Here is a 15,756-nt window from a genome sequence, read left to right on the forward strand (position 1 = left end):
TGCTCTCCATCGCAATCTAGTTGTCATGCTACCTTCAGCTCCATTCCTTATTGTTGTACTCCATTCAACTCGTTCCTCCATTAGTCATGTTGTGCCTCTTGACTCTACCTTCCTTCGGCTTTCTCCATGCACCTAATCCTCTTTATTTCCTCTACACTTTTCAATGTCTTTTGAAACGTGGAACACCTTTCCTCAATCTGACCGGCGGTCTGGTTCGTCTGTTTCGTTCTTCATTAATTCTAGCATCCTTTCCCTTTGTTTTGTCAACATCAAGGAAAATAGAATGTGCAACCACTTGTGTAGGAGCGACGAAGCATTGTGCATCGCTCCAACAACACGAGCAGCCATGCTAGTTTGAGTAGAGGAACCAACATTGAAGCCAGAGACAAGTAATGGATCAGTTGTTATACGCTTTAGTTCTGATCCCAACATATTTAATAAGCATAAGTTAGATCTATAACACAGGAAACTATGGCAGGCATAAGTTGACATAGTGATCATAAAGTCAAATCTGCTCACACGACATCAAATCAAATGAATAAGAATTAACCCTTCCTATGTCCAATGTACCAAGTTTGTACTACATAGTCAGACCAATTCTTATAAAGATTTCTCAAACTCTAGGAGAATGTTAATACAAATAGGTCTTCATATCTAACCAGGTCATTCTAATGTGCATTTAAACCACAAAGTTAAGGGATACATTTACATGGTCATGCACTCATCGAGACATGCATCTAAACAATTTGTGGACCCATGTTTGCTACTGAACTTGTTACAAAAAAATCAAAAATCGGAACCACAAACATGAAACCTTCAGTACAATCTACATTTTTGGCAAAAACTTGATAATTGAAAATAATCCCTGCTTCCTGAAAAAGAACAATCAACTACAATACATGATGTGAATATTTCATGAAATATATGTCACATTTGTAGCTCCAAGCATCCGTTGGCGGCAGCGTCAGACGACGACCCAGGTAATCTCTCTTACACTTTCACCCCATCTTATCTTTGTATCATGCACTCCCGCACCGGCGCACCCCATGGTTGTCCTCTCCCATGGCACCTCCCCTCCCTCTCCACCCACCAAATTACCCCCCCCTGAGAAACCATGCTGAAGCTGCAGAAATTTGAAGTTAACTTTCATGTAAATGTGTAAAGAAAAAAATGATTAGGCATCTAGGTCTTTAGTTCTAACACGGTCAAAAAATCTGGAGGCTGACCACCGCGTCGTCATGATTTGGATTGAAGGCCCCCCGCATCAGTGGGATGCGCACCCGGACCCGGAGTCTGCACCTCTGCTTTGAAGCTGTTAACTGAGATAACAGTAAGCTGTTAACTGAGATAACAGTGGGGTGAACTGAACCTCAGCTGCATCCAGTTTGGCCTTGGTGGCCAGAATCTTAAGCTCTGCAGACATATGGACACAAAATCAAAATAAATAAAGTTTGTTCAATCTTTTTGTAACGTTTCTATATATGCCAAGCCCAACAATTGTACAGAAAAACTTAGGAATGTGCAGGAATATTTTTCACCATGAAGCTGAAAGAAACCTGAATGAGATGCGAGGTGGAGCTGCTGCCGTGGTCGAGCCCGCCCGACCCCACCCACTACCATCCATCTCCGCCTGCCTCCATCGTCAATAGGCGCGCCCGCTCGTCGAACCCACTGGCTTTGGCACCAACCGCCGGTTCCGGCCATCCGCGGCCGGTGTTGGCAGCGCCGCCATCCCTCCAAACACCCCGCACCACCGCATCTTCTCCGACGCTAGCGAGCCCCCCGCACCCCCAACCCTAACCTACTCAGGTCGTCTCCGTCTCCGGCGTCTCGTCGACCGCCTGGTCTTTGCCAGAGAGGCGGAGACATCCGCGTCGTGCTCCGGGTAGGCGCCTAGGCCAATTAGCACCCGCTCCGGGAGGAGAGCGGCGGCGGCAATCCAACCGCTCCAATCTTTGGGCTGCACTATGAGTCGCCGTTCGCGGGAGGAGGGCGGTGGCGGCGATCTGCAGAGAGACAGGAGATCCAGAGCGATGGATTATGGGGAAGGGGAGTGGGAGGTGGGGCGTGGGGTGTGTGTACGTGGGTTGTTTTCTTCTCTTATCCAGTTTAATGAACTAGATGTTTTCTGTAGTTAATCGCCAAGTCGGTTACTGCAAACTTTGTTATCCTTGCTTATCACAACTGCTGACAACATGTATCATACCCTTCAAATAAAAGGGCATACCATCAGGGTTTAGAAGACAAATGACTTACTTGTCAACAAAAATATGTTTCACTACACCAAATTTCGAACATTCGTCTTGCACATCATCTCTAATATCCAAATCAAAATCAGGATCCCTCTGCAATGGAAAAGAAAATTTTCAATTAGGTTAGTCAGAAACTCAAATGTAAACAGGAAATAATAATGCAGGTGAAATAACGTAACAATTGGCACAAAGAATAATAATAACAATTTTAAACAGCTGAACAAAGACGTGCAAGCACCTAAAATAGACATAGAGATGAACAAAAAAAAGATGAAAAGATGAGATACCTCCACTACTGGGTCAAACATGTTCTTCAGTAATAGGAATTCAGTAGGTGTACCAATATCAGCAGATTGAGAGATGATAGGAAGAGGTGCCCCTGGAACTGCTCCAACAGGTTGTACAAGAAGAGAAGCAACTGTCACAGGAGCTCCAAGCACTGATGCAGTGGGCAATCCAACAAATGAGTTCAGTCCACGAGCACCAATGCCACCAGTTAAGTTGTACACACAAAAATAAGATTAAAGGACATGAACTGCAAGGACGACACTACCGCAGTTTTCGTCATGGACAACTCAATACAAGGCAAGCGATAGTCCTGGCAGTAAAATAGAAAACAGACAATACAGAAGACACATAATTGCTTACCTGTACAAACAAGGTTCCTGCATGCCCCATTACGGAAATCATGAAAAACTCTGTTACGGTGGTCCTGCAGCATCTTTGCATGGATGTAGAAGCAAGAGTAACCAAGCTCCATGATCTCTTTCACTAAAAGCTCAACACGATTTACAGAGTTGCAGAATATTATTGACTGGTTTATTTGAAGCTGTACCAATATAAACATAAGTTAGATTATTTATATGTATGCAGGTGATCAAAATGTCGAACTAAATTAAGAGGCAATTAATAAACCTTGGAAAAGAGGGTGTGAAGACAATGAACTTTCTGCCTTTCTTCCACAAAAGCATAGAATTGTGTAATTCCCTTTAGTGTAAGTTCATCCATGAGGTTAATAACATAAGGTTTAGGCAGATATTTGTCCTTGAACTCCTTGATAGTCACAGGGAATGTTGCTTAAAACATTAAAATCTGTCGACTTGCTGGAAGGTAACGGATCAACTGCTCTATAGAAGGTTGAAATTCAGGAGAGAGAAGCTTGTCTGCCTGCGAAAAGCCAACACTTCTCATAAGAAAGCACAAACATGCGTATGTAGATATATTTATTTACTGACAAGCCCAAGACTGCAGAAGCAAATTCATTCAGCACAAATTCTACAAACAAAAATAGCTTTAATACATTTACTACAGTGTCCCAAGCAAGTTGGGGTAGGCTACACAAGTAACCCCAGAGAAAATAGATTCAATACATTTCATTATAGTATATTACAAGATGAAGACATGGGCACCGCCACCTTGTCTCTCAGCTTCAGGTACTATTTATCCTTTAGGAACCATAACTCAATTCATTTACAGACTATCTTTGCCTTCGTACATACTCTTTACTAGTGTTTCATCTTTCTATCATTCTTATTCACAAGTAACTTAAGAAATTATCTTAATGTCAGTGCTTCTCACTACCAACTACTCCCTCCGTAACTTAATATAAGATGTTTTTGGACACTGTCATAGTGTCCAATAACATCTTATATTAAGTTACAGAGAAAGTACTATTTAGCCAAAATCAGAAACTCATTTTTTCACAGGGTTATTATTGCTTGCAAGTATACATGCTTTCTCATGAGTTTTATCGCATTCTTGTTGTTTTTAGAGTTCGTTGTTACAATTTGATTTAAAAAACCTTATTTGTTCGACGAGAATAGAAAGGGCAGTTACTTGATGTAGCGGTTGAGGGGTCAATCATATACTTGCATGTTTGAGTCAGGGAAAACAGAATCGGCATAAGCATAGTCCAATAGCTACAAATTCTTTTTCTGACATGATCTTCTTAAGGCACTTCAAAAATGACAACTCAAGGCATAGTGTGAGATGTAAGAACTATTTGGTTTGCTGATGAACTATAGTATGTTTGCAACTAAAGTCATGGTGCGGTCGTGCGGCAAAATTGCTCAGCATCTGAATGGAACTGCACATTAAAATAAAATGAGTATCTGATAACCTGATAGTTATTTAGTGATAGTCCTGGCAGGCAGATATGATGAAATTTACTGCTCCAATTATTTGCAACCGCTAAAGTTTGCTAAGACATGATGTAAGTTCGAATAACAAAAAAGTCATTTGGGATAACAACATCCATAAAGCATGCACTTGAAAGTATGGCAGACCATCAGGAACATCATAAATATCAGACTATTTAACAAATATCTGAATGGGGGTGATATTTTACATATAACTGCAAACTAACTAATATGTGTAAGCTGTCATATACTCCTCTGCTCTACTCTGCATCAACGGGATGCCAAGGATGAAGCTTCAGAAAACCTATACAACTCTGCATTATCCTGCTCTGCTCCAATCTGCAATGATGAGTTGGGAGTTCATGGTAACTACTTACCGCCGAATACTTTGGCCGCACAAGCATTGAGGATCTCGTAGGTGTGGTCGTCATCAGAGGAGCCCAAGATCCTGAAACAGTCAGCAGGAATTATGACACGGCTCGGTTGTCGCAGCTCGGCATCGGCGGTGTCGGTTGAGACCGGCGGCAGCAACACGTCGCTCACACGGGGCAATGTAGCTAGATCTCTGGCAAACCATCCTGTGTAGGCAGAGACACAATGACATGGTTTCATAGAACTGAATAAACACTTGAGCAGATGAATAATGTTGTGTGCTGAACATCTGAATGAATGACAGTAGCACGGCTAGACTGGAATTACCGACAGTGTCGAACATCTGCACCATGGGGACGATGTTCTCGGCGGAGACCACTCCGTGGGAGGGGCGGAGGCCGAAGATGCCGCAGTATGCGGCGGGCACCCTGACACTGCCGCCGGTGTTGGTGCCGAGGGCGAAGTCGGCGAGGCTAGCGGCGACGGCAACGGCGCAGCCGCCGGGGACGCGGCCGGGGGCGCAGGGGTTGTTCGGGGTGCCGTAGTGCGCGTTCTCGCCGTTGATGCTGTAGGCCATCTTGTCCATCACCGGCCGGGGGCGCAGGGGTTGGCGAGCGGAGGTTGTAGGCATCAGCGGTGCTGGAGGTGAGCACGGCGAGATGGCCCTCCGGCTTCAAGATCCGCGCGGCCTCACCGACGAGGTCGGCCAGGCGCTTTAACGAATCGAGGGCGAGGCCGACGAAGACCAGGTCGATGACGGCCGGTGAAGACGACTTCGACGGAGGAGTCGGAGATCGGCAGTCGGCGTTCGTCGCCGGCGATAGCGAGCGAGCGGGAGCGCCTCTTTGCGATGGCGACGGGCCCGGTCAGTCCGAGATCCCGCAGCGCGAGCGCCTCCTAGGGAGGTTACTCACCAACGACCTCGAGCGATGCAGCTGGCCGAGACGGCGGGGCGTGCTGGCGCAGAGGCGGATCTCAGCAGCGCCCGCGCGACGTGGGTGGAGAGATTTTTCTTCGTGCCAATGCGGGGCTGCGGTTGGTTTTCGGAGGGTAAATAAAAAAACGGGACGACGTGGGTGGGAGGTAGCGATAGGAGAGGTCGAACCATCGCTGGTTGAACCATCATGACGACGGCAGATCCCCTTTAATAGTAAAGATATACATGTGAATAGTGATTTTCAAAGGCGTGTTATATTTAGACTAATCTATTTTTTTCGTTGGCATTCATTGAAGTTGTTATTTCTTTTCCTTTGGGTAAGTCACGGACGCATTCTTCAACTTGAAGAAAATTTAATAAATAAAACAATATTACCCAAGAAAACGCATAACCTATCACCAAAATGGGAGCATCCAATTGCAATCATATCAACCGACATCAAGCATGCACTACTGCCTAGAGAGTCAAAACTCCCAAAACTTAGCCACTAATAGGAATTGAGCAAACGAAAAAGCTACTCACCCATGCACCGCATGTGGTCGGGGACGACGAGCAAAATGAGTCTACAACTCCATGAGGAAGATGTTGAACCACCGTGCATGTAGATATGAAGCGGCAAGGTCGTCGTCCATTGGCGCGACAGGGGCCTCTTGTGTGATCCTCTTTGTCGATGTTGTGGCGAGAGAAGAGGAAGACGCCGGCCGCATAAGGGCAAGCCATGTCCTCGCATAATCAACGACCCTCCATCCCCGAGCGCGCCACAAGCGCGTCTGCATCAACTACTACGTCTAGGCCCTAGATCGGACAGATGGCCATCGCAGACTCCACTGTGGGACTCCAACAGGTGATAGGGGCAGTTACTAGAGGAGCTTATTTAGAGAAAATGCGATGGGTCTCTCTCTCTCTCCCTCTCCCCCTCCCTCTCTCTCTCTTTCTCTCTCTCTCTCTCTGCTCAGACCTGGAGTACAGCCACTGCGTTTGTGCAGTTGGGCGTTGGGAGCGAACGACATCAAACGCTGATGTGGCAACGCACCATGCGCCAAGATTCATACACGTCCATGCACACTACGTTTGCTTGGAAGCTGCAAAAATCTAACATCAAATTTTGAGTAAATTCTGAGAAAACATGCTCCCATTTTCCTAACATCTTAGCACTTCCTTCTGAGTGACAGTACATCAACCATCAATATCCCGACCATCAAACAAGCCTTCAAAAACCCGAAGGGGGGAACTGACCTGCACTTTATACCACTCCGTCACTAATACACTTGGTTGGGAGTTTTACATTGCATTTCAAGATATTGCGTACAAAAATGTAGAGTACTAGGTCATTGTAGGAAATATGTCCTAGAGGAAATAATAAATTAGTTATTATTATATTTATTTGTTCATGATAATCGTTTATTATCCATGCTATAATTGTATTGATTGAAAACACAAATACATGTATGGATGCATAGACAAAACACTGTCCCTAGTAAGACTCTAGTTGACTAGCTCGTTGATCAAAGATGGTTAAGGTTTCCTAACCATAGACAAGTGTTGTCACTTGATAACGGATCACATCATTAGGACAATGATGTGATGGACAAGACCCAAACTATAAACGTAGCGTATGATCGTGTCAGTTTATTGCTACTGTTTTCTGCATGTCAATGTATCTGTTCCTATGACCATGAGATCATGCAACTTCCGGACACCGGAGGAATACCTTGTGTGTTATCAAACGTTGCAACGTAACTGGGTGACTATAAAGGTGCTCTACAGGTATCTCCAAAGTTATCTGTTGGGTTGGCATGGATCAAGACTGGGATTTGTCACTCCGTGTAACGTAGAGGTATCTCGGCGCCCACTCGGTAATACAACATCACAACAAGCCTTGCAAGCAATGTGACTAAGGAGTTAGTTACGGGATCTTGTATTATGGAACGAGTAAAGAGACTTGCCGGTAACGATACTGAACTAGGTATGGAGATACCGACGATCGAATCTCGGGCAAGTAACATACCGAAGGACAAAGGGAAAAGCATACGTGATTAACTGAATCCTTGACATAGAGGTTCAACGGATAGATATCTTCGTAGAATATGTGGAAGCCAATATGGACATCCAGGTCCCGCTATTGGTTATTGACCAGAGTGTCTCAAGTCATGTCTGCATAGTTCTCGAACCCGCAGGGTCTCCACACTTAAGGTTCGAGGACATTTCGGTATAATTGAGTTATATGTGTTGATGACCGAAGTTTTGTTCGGAGTCCCGGATGAAATCCCGGATGTCGCGAGGAGTTCCAGAATGGTTCGGAAACGAAGATTGATATATAGCAAGTTGGTACTTCGATTCCAGAAGGTTTTCGGGCATTGCCGGCAGTGTACCGGGAGTGACGAATGGGTTCCGGGGGCCCACTCGGTGGGCCCAACACACCCCCAAGGGGTCCACATGGGTTTATAGGATGCACAATAAGGCATGATGGGCTGACAAAGTCATTCAAGGAAAGCCCATGAGGAAAAAGGAGAAAATCCAAAAGAGGTGGGAAATTAAGGAAGGAGTCCTAATCCAAGTGGGATTGGAGGAGGACTCCTCCCTCCTCCACTTCGGCCGACCCAAGCGAGTCTCCCTTGTGGCGCAAGGCCTGCCCCCTCCCTCCTCCTATATATAATAGTGGTTTAGGGCTGTTTGAGACACAACTTTGCCACGTGTTGCCCTCTCCTCTAGATCGTAGTTCTTCCTCTAGATATGTTTTCTACGGAGTTTGGACGGAGCCGTGCAAAAATAGATCATCACCATCACCGGTGCGCCGTCACGCTGCCGGAGAACTCATCTACTTCCCCGTCTCTCTTTCTGGATCAAGAAGGCGGAGATCGTCATCGAGCTGTATGTGTGCTGAATGCGGAGGTGTCGTCCGTTGGGTGCTTGATCGGGATGGATCGTGAGACGGTTCATGGGACGGATCGTGGGCCGGTTCGTGGGACGGATCGTGAAGACGTACCACTACATCAACCACGTTTATTAACGCTTCTGCTTAGCGTTCTACAAGGGTATGTGGATCTGATCTCCCTCTTGTAGATGATCATCACCATGATAGGTCTTCGTGTGCGTAGGAAATTTTTGTTTCCCATACTATGTTCACCAATAGTGGTATCAGAGCGAGGTTCATGCGTAGATGTAATCTCGAGTAGAACACAAAAGTTTTTATGGGCGTTGATTTTCGATTTGCTGCCCTCCTTAGTCTTTTCTCGATTCGGTGGTATTGTTGGATTGAAGTGGCCCGGACCAACCTTACTCGTACGCTTACGAGAGACCAGTTTCATCGACTAACATGCAACTTGTTGCATAAAGATAACTAGCGGGTGTTTGTTTCTTCAACTTTAGTTGAATCGGATTTGACCGAGGCGGTCCTGGGCGAAAGGTTAAATAGCAATTTGCATATCACCGTTGTGGCTTTGCGTAAGTAAGATGCGATCATAATAGAAACCCATAGCAGCCACGTAAACCATGCAACAACAAATTAGAGGACGTCTAACTTGTTTTTGCAGGGTATGCATGTGATATGATATGGCCAAAGACATGATGTGATATATTGGATGTATGAGATGATCATGTTGTAATAGTTAAATATCGACTTGCACGTCGATGCTATGGCAACCGGCAGGAGCCATAGGGTTATCTTTAAACTAATGTTTGTGCTTGCAGATGCGTTTACTATATTGCTAGGTTGTATCTTTAGTAGTAATAGCATAGACAACACGACAACCTCGATGGCGGCACGATGATGGATATCATGATGATGGAGATCATGGTGTGGCGCCGGTGACGATGAAGATCATGCCTGTGCTTTGGTGGTGGAGCTCAAGAAGCACAAGATCATGGTCATATCAGGTCACTTATGAATTACATGTGATGTTAATCCTTTATATGCACCTTATTTTGCTTAGAACGATGGTAGCATTATAAGGTGTTCCCACACAAAATTTCAAGATAAAATTCTGTTCTCCCCGACTGTGCACCGTTGCGACAGTTCGTCGTTTCGAGACACCACATGATGATCGGATGTGATAGACTCAACGTTCACATACAACGAGTGCAAAACAGTTGCACATGTGGAACACTCGGGTTAAACTTGAGGAGCCTAGCATGTACAAACATGGCCTCGAAACACAAGAGACCGAAAGGTCGAGCATGAATCATATAGTTGATATGATCAACATGGAGATGTTCACCACTGAAACTATACTCAACTCACGTGATGCTCGGACTTGAGTTAGTGGATTTGGATCATGCGTCACTCAAATAACTAGAGGGATGTCTATTTTGAGTGAGAGTTATTAGTAATATGATTAGCTAAACTCAGTTATCATAAACATAGTCAAAAAGGCCTTTACAAATTATGTTGTAGCTTGCGCTGTAGCTCTACTGTTTTTATATGTTCCTAGAGAAAATTTAGATGAAAGATGATAGTAGCAATTTTGCGGACTGAGTCCGTAAACTGAGGATTGTCCTCATTGTTGCGCAGAAGGCTTATGTCCTTAATGCACCGCTCGGTGTGCTGAACCTCGAGCGTCGTGTGTGGATTTTGCGAACATCTGACATACACGTTTTTGATGACTACGTGATAGTTCAGTGCATAATATTTAACGACTTAGAATTGGGGTGCCGAAGACGTTTTGAAACATCACGGAACATATAAGATGTTCCAAGAGATGAAATTGGGATTTCATGCTCGTGCCCTTGTTAAGAGGTATGAGACCTCCGACAAGATTGTTTGTCTACAAAGTAAGGGAGAAAAGCTCAATCGTTGAGCATGTGCTCAGATTGTCTGAGTGCTACAATCGCTTGAATTGAGTGGGAGTTGATCTTCGAGATGAGATAGTGATGGTTCTTCAAAGTCACTGCCACCAAGCTACTAGAGCTTCATGATGAACTATAATATATCAAGGATACATGTGATGATCCTTGAGCCATTCGCAATGTTTGACACTGCGAAAGTAGAAATCAAGTAGGAGCATAAATTGTTGATGGTTAGTAAAACCACTAGTTTCAAGAAAGGGCAAGCGTAAGAAGGGATACTTTATGAAACAGCAAAACAGTTGCTGCTCTAGTGAAAAAACCCAGGGTTGAACCCAAATCCAAGACTAAGTGCTTATGTTATGAGTGAAACGGTCACTGAGGCGGAACTACCCTAGATACTTGATAGATGAGAAGGCTGGCAAAGTCGACAAAAGTATATTGGATATACCTGATATTGATGTGTACCTTACTAGTATTCCTAGTAGCACCAGGGTATTAGATACCAGTTCAGTTGCTAAGTGTTAGTAACTCGAAGTTATAGCTACGGATTAAAAGGATACTAGCAAGAGTAAGGTGACGATGTGTGTTGGAAGTAATTCTAAGGTTGATGTGATCAAACATCGCACGCTCCCTCTACCATCAGGATTGGTGTTAAACCTAAATAATTGTTATTTGGTGTTTGCGTTGAGCATGAACATGATTGGATCGTGTTTATTGCAATAATATTATTCATTTAAAGAGAATAATGGTTATTATATTTGCTTGAATAATTACTTCAATGGTTTATTGAATCTCGATTGTAGTGCTACACATGTTCATAGTATTGATGCCAAAAGATACAAAGTAGTAATGATAGTACCACTTACTTGTGGCACTGCCACTTGAGTCATGTTGGTATAAAACGCATGAAGAAGCTCCATGCTGATGGATCTTTGTACTCACTCATTTTTGAAACATATGAGACATGCAAACCATACCTATTGGTATAAACGCATGAAGAAACTCCATGCAGATGGATCATTTGGACTCACTTGATTTTGAATCACTTGAGACATGCAAATCATACCACATGGGTAAGATGACTGAAGGCCTCGTTTTCTAGTGAGATGGAACAAGAAAGTAACTTGTTGGAAGTAATACATTTTTATGTGTGCAGTCCAATGAGTGCTCAAGCACTAAGTGGATATCGTTATGTTCTTACTTCACTGACGATTTGAGTAGATACAAGAGTATTTATTTGATGAATCACAAGTCTGAAATATTGAAAAGTGCAAAGCTATTTCAGAGTGAAGATCGTCGTGACAAGAGGATAAACTGTCTACGATATGATCATAGAGATGAATATGTGATTGCAAGTTTTGGTACACAGTTAAGACAATGTGGAAATTGTTTCGCAATTCGTGCCACCTAGAACACCATGGTGTGATGGTGTGTCCGAACGTCATAACCGCGCCCTATTGGATATAGCGCATACTATGATGTCTCTAATCGAAATATCACTATCGTTTTGGGTTAGGCATTAGAGACAACCGCATTCACTTTAAATAGGGCACCACGTAATTTCGTTGAGATGACACCGTATGAACTATGGTTTGGAGAAACCTAAGCTGTTGTTCCTTGAAAGTTTGGGGCTACGACACCTATGTGAAAAAGTTTCAGTCTGATAAGCTCGAACCCAAAGCGGATAAATGCATCTTCATAGGATATCCAAAACAGTTGGGTACATCTCCTATCTCAGATCCGGAAGCAAAGTGTTTGTTTCTAGAAACGGGTCCTTTCTCGAGGAAAGGTTTCCCTCGAAAGAATTGAGTAGGAGGGTGGTGGAACTTGATGAGGTTATTGAACCGTCACTTCAACCAGTGTGTAGAAGGGCGCAGGAAGTTGTTCCTGTGGCGCCTACATCAATTGAAGTGGAAACTGATGATAGTGATCATTAAGCTTCAGATTAAGTTACAACAAACCTCATAGGTTGACAAGGTCGCGTACTGCTACAGAGTAGTACGGTAACCCTGTGTTGGAGGTCATGTTGTTGAACAACTATGAACCTGCGAGCTATGGAGAAGCGATGGTGGGCCTGGATTCCGACAAATGGCTGGAGGCCATGAAATTCGAGAGAGGATCCATGTATAAAACAAAGTGTAGACTTTGGAAGAACTACTTGATGGTCGTAAGACTATTAAGTACAGATGGATCTTTAAAAGGAAGACATACGATGATGGTGAAAAGTCGCCATTAAGAAAAGCTCGACTTGTCGCAAAGATGTTTCCGATGAGTTCAAAGAGTTGACTATGATGAGACTTTCTCACTCGTAGCGATGCTAAAAGTCTGTTGGAATTATGTTAGCAGTTGCTGCATTATTTATGAAATATTGCACATAGGATGTTAAAACATTGTTTCCTCGACGGTTTCCTTGAGGAAAGGTTGTATGTGATACAACGAGAAGGTTTTGTCGATCCTAAGGATGCTAACAAGTAGGCAATCTTCAGCGATCCTTCTATGGACTGGTGCGAGCATCTCGGAGTTGGAATATATGCTTTGATGAGATGATCAAAGCTTTTGGGTTTATAGAAGGTTTATGAGAAACTTGTATTTCCAAAGAAGTGAGTGGGAGCACTATAGAATTTCTGGTAAGTATATGTGGTTGACATATTGTTGCTCGGAAGTAATGTAGAATTTCTGGAAAGCATAAAGGGTTGTTTGAAAGGAGTTTTTCAAAGGAAAACCTGGATAGAGCTACTTGACCATTGAGCATCAAGATCTATAGACATGGATCAAAGTGCTAAACAGAACTTTCAATGAAATGCATGCCTTGACAAGTTTTTGAAGGAGTTCAAAATATATCAGCAAAGAAGGAGTTCTTGGTTGTGTTGTAAGGTGTGAATTTGAGTAAGACTCAAAGCCTGACCATGGTAGAAGAAAGAGAAAGGACGAAGGTCGTCCCCTATGCCTTTGTCGTAGGCTCTAAAGTATGTTATGTTGTGTACCGCACCTGATGTGTGTCTTGCCATAAGTCTATAAAGGGGTACAAAGAGTGATCCAGGATTGACCCACTGAACAGCGGTCAAAGTTATCCTTAGTAACTAAAGGACTAAGGAATTTTTCTCGATTATGGAGGTGATTAAAGAGTTCGTCGTAAAGGGTTGTGTCGATGCAAGCTTTGACACTAATCCGAATAACTCTAAGGAGTAAAGAGGATTCGTATAGTGGAGCAGTCATTTGGAATAGTTCCAAATGGCACGTAATAGCAGCATCTACAGGATCACATAGAGATTTGTAAAGTACACACAGATCTGAAAGGTTCAGACTCGTTGACTAAAACCTCTCTCACAAGCAAGACGTGATCAAACCCCAAAACTGTATGTGTGTTGGATTCATTAAAATCACATAGTGATGTGAACTAGATTATTGACTCTAGTGCAAGTGGGGGACTGTTGGAAATATGCCCTAGAGGCAATAATAAATTAGTTATTGTTATATTTCTTTGTTCATGATAATCGTTTATTATCCATGCTATAATTGTATTGATTGGAAACACAAATACATGTATGGATGCATAGACAAAACACTGTCGCTAGTAAGCCTCTAGTTGACTAGCTCGTTGATCAAAGATGGTTAAGGTTTCCTAACCATAGACAAGTGTTGTCACTTGATAATGGGATCACATCATTAGGAGAATGATGTGATGGACAAGACCCAAACTATAAACGTAGCGTATGATCGTGTCAGTTTATTGCTACTGTTTTCTGCATGTCAATGTATCTGTTCCTATGACCATGAGATCATGCAACTCCCAGACACCGGAGGAATACCTTGTGTGTTATCAAACATCGCAACGTAACTGGGTGACTATAAAGGTGCTCTAAAGGTATCTCCAAAGTTGTCTGTTGGGTTGGCATGGATCATGACTGGGATTTGTCACTCCGTGTAATGGAGAGGTATCTCGGGGCCCACTCGGTAATACAACATCACAACAAGCCTTGCAAGCAATGTGACTAAGGAGTTAGTTACGGGATCTTGTATTACGGAACGAGTAAAGAGACTTGTCAGTAACGAGATTGAACTAGGTATGGAGATACCGATGATCAAATCTCGGGCAAGTAACATACCGAAGGACAAAGGGAACAACATACGGGATTAACTGAATCCTTGACATAGAGGTTCAACCGATAGATATCTTCGTAGAATATGTGGGAGCCAATATGGACATCCAGGTCCCGCTATTGGTTATTGACCAGAGAGTGTCTTAGGTCATGTCTGCATAGTTCTCGAACCCACAGGCTCTGCACACTCACTACAAGAAATATGCTAATACACGACGCTATATTTTCGTTGCTACATCGTCATGGTTTTTAATTTACGACGATCTTACGACAAAAAACGAAGCGTCGAAAATGAAGCATCAAAAACTGACAGCAGCGACGTTTTGATCGAAATCGTCGTAACTTTTACGACGATTCCTGGATCATCGTAACCTTTACGGCGATCCTAAATCGTCGTTGGCAATCTAACCCAATCCTACGTGGCAGTCCTACGTGGCAAAATTACGACGAAAGCAAAACATCATGGCTAAAATCAGCCCAACCCATTTCATTTGATCACATGGGCTGGTTTTATTTTTTGGGATTTTTTTATTGGGCTTCTTTTGGGGCCTTAGCCTATTGACAGTCACTTCTAATATTTTTTTCAAAAAAAAATATCATTATAATTTGGGCCCTGGCCTTTTAGTGCCCAAATACATTTGGTACAGTTCAGTTTTGGCCTTTTCATTTTTGAATTCATCAACATTTTATTTTATGTTGTTAATGGATCTATAAATAACAGCGCATACAACTTTGAAGCCCATACACATAAATCTGAAGCATCTCAAAATGATAGCCCACACCACAAAGTTTGAAGCACATTCAAAGATCTGATAATATATAACCAAAATATGTAGCACAACCAAAATCTGAAAATATAGCGAAAACCTGTAGCACAACCAAAATCTGCTACCAAATTTGTAGCACAATCTGGTACAAAATTACACAACCAAGTACACAAAATCTGCTACGAAACCAAGTACTATCACCAAATCTATTATAAAGTGCACAAAAACTGCTACCAAAATCTATTACCAAAAGCACCTAGTTCCCTGTTTTGGCTCCAAGCAGTGCCATCAACTCAGCGTACTTCGCATCGTTTTCTTCCGCCTTCTTGAGCAGCAGCTCATACTACTTGTCGCGTTCGGCTTGTGCAGCTTCAGCTTCTACTGCCTTCCTCTTCATGCATGCCT

General features: G+C 43.3%; 2 protein-coding genes across 5 annotated transcripts; both read right to left on the bottom strand.

Moving 5' to 3' along the window:
* Nucleotides 1–525: 525 nt before the first annotated feature.
* LOC123412500 (DEAD-box ATP-dependent RNA helicase 6-like) lies at nucleotides 526–3,260 on the bottom strand. Of its 4 annotated transcripts, none has more exons than XM_045105453.1 (7): nucleotides 3,168–3,260; nucleotides 2,901–3,081; nucleotides 2,540–2,691; nucleotides 2,257–2,345; nucleotides 1,557–2,006; nucleotides 1,227–1,413; nucleotides 526–1,123 (listed from the first exon to the last, which is right to left on the bottom strand). In XM_045105453.1, the coding sequence occupies exons 1-5, from the start codon at nucleotides 3,258–3,260 to the stop codon at nucleotides 1,802–1,804; spliced, it is 720 nt and encodes a 239-aa protein (XP_044961388.1). In that variant the 3' UTR covers nucleotides 526–1,123; nucleotides 1,227–1,413; nucleotides 1,557–1,801. The 4 variants fall into 4 exon arrangements, with proteins under 4 accessions (XP_044961388.1, XP_044961385.1, XP_044961387.1 ...); XM_045105450.1 differs by having other exon boundaries at nucleotides 1,202–1,413; XM_045105452.1 differs by having other exon boundaries at nucleotides 1,202–1,413; nucleotides 1,539–2,006.
* Nucleotides 3,261–3,330: 70 nt separating this feature from the next.
* Nucleotides 3,331–5,795, bottom strand: LOC123412501 (amidase 1-like). The gene is made up of 3 exons (XM_045105455.1): nucleotides 5,090–5,795; nucleotides 4,768–4,968; nucleotides 3,331–3,419 (listed from the first exon to the last, which is right to left on the bottom strand). Exons 1-3 carry the CDS (start codon nucleotides 5,391–5,393, stop codon nucleotides 3,397–3,399), a joined length of 528 nt encoding a protein of 175 aa, XP_044961390.1. The 5' UTR covers nucleotides 5,394–5,795; the 3' UTR covers nucleotides 3,331–3,396.
* Nucleotides 5,796–15,756: the final 9,961 nt, after the last annotated feature.

Source organism: Hordeum vulgare, chromosome 7H (assembly GCF_904849725.1).
Source record: "Hordeum vulgare subsp. vulgare chromosome 7H, MorexV3_pseudomolecules_assembly, whole genome shotgun sequence".
NCBI classification, from domain to species: domain Eukaryota; kingdom Viridiplantae; phylum Streptophyta; class Magnoliopsida; order Poales; family Poaceae; genus Hordeum; species Hordeum vulgare.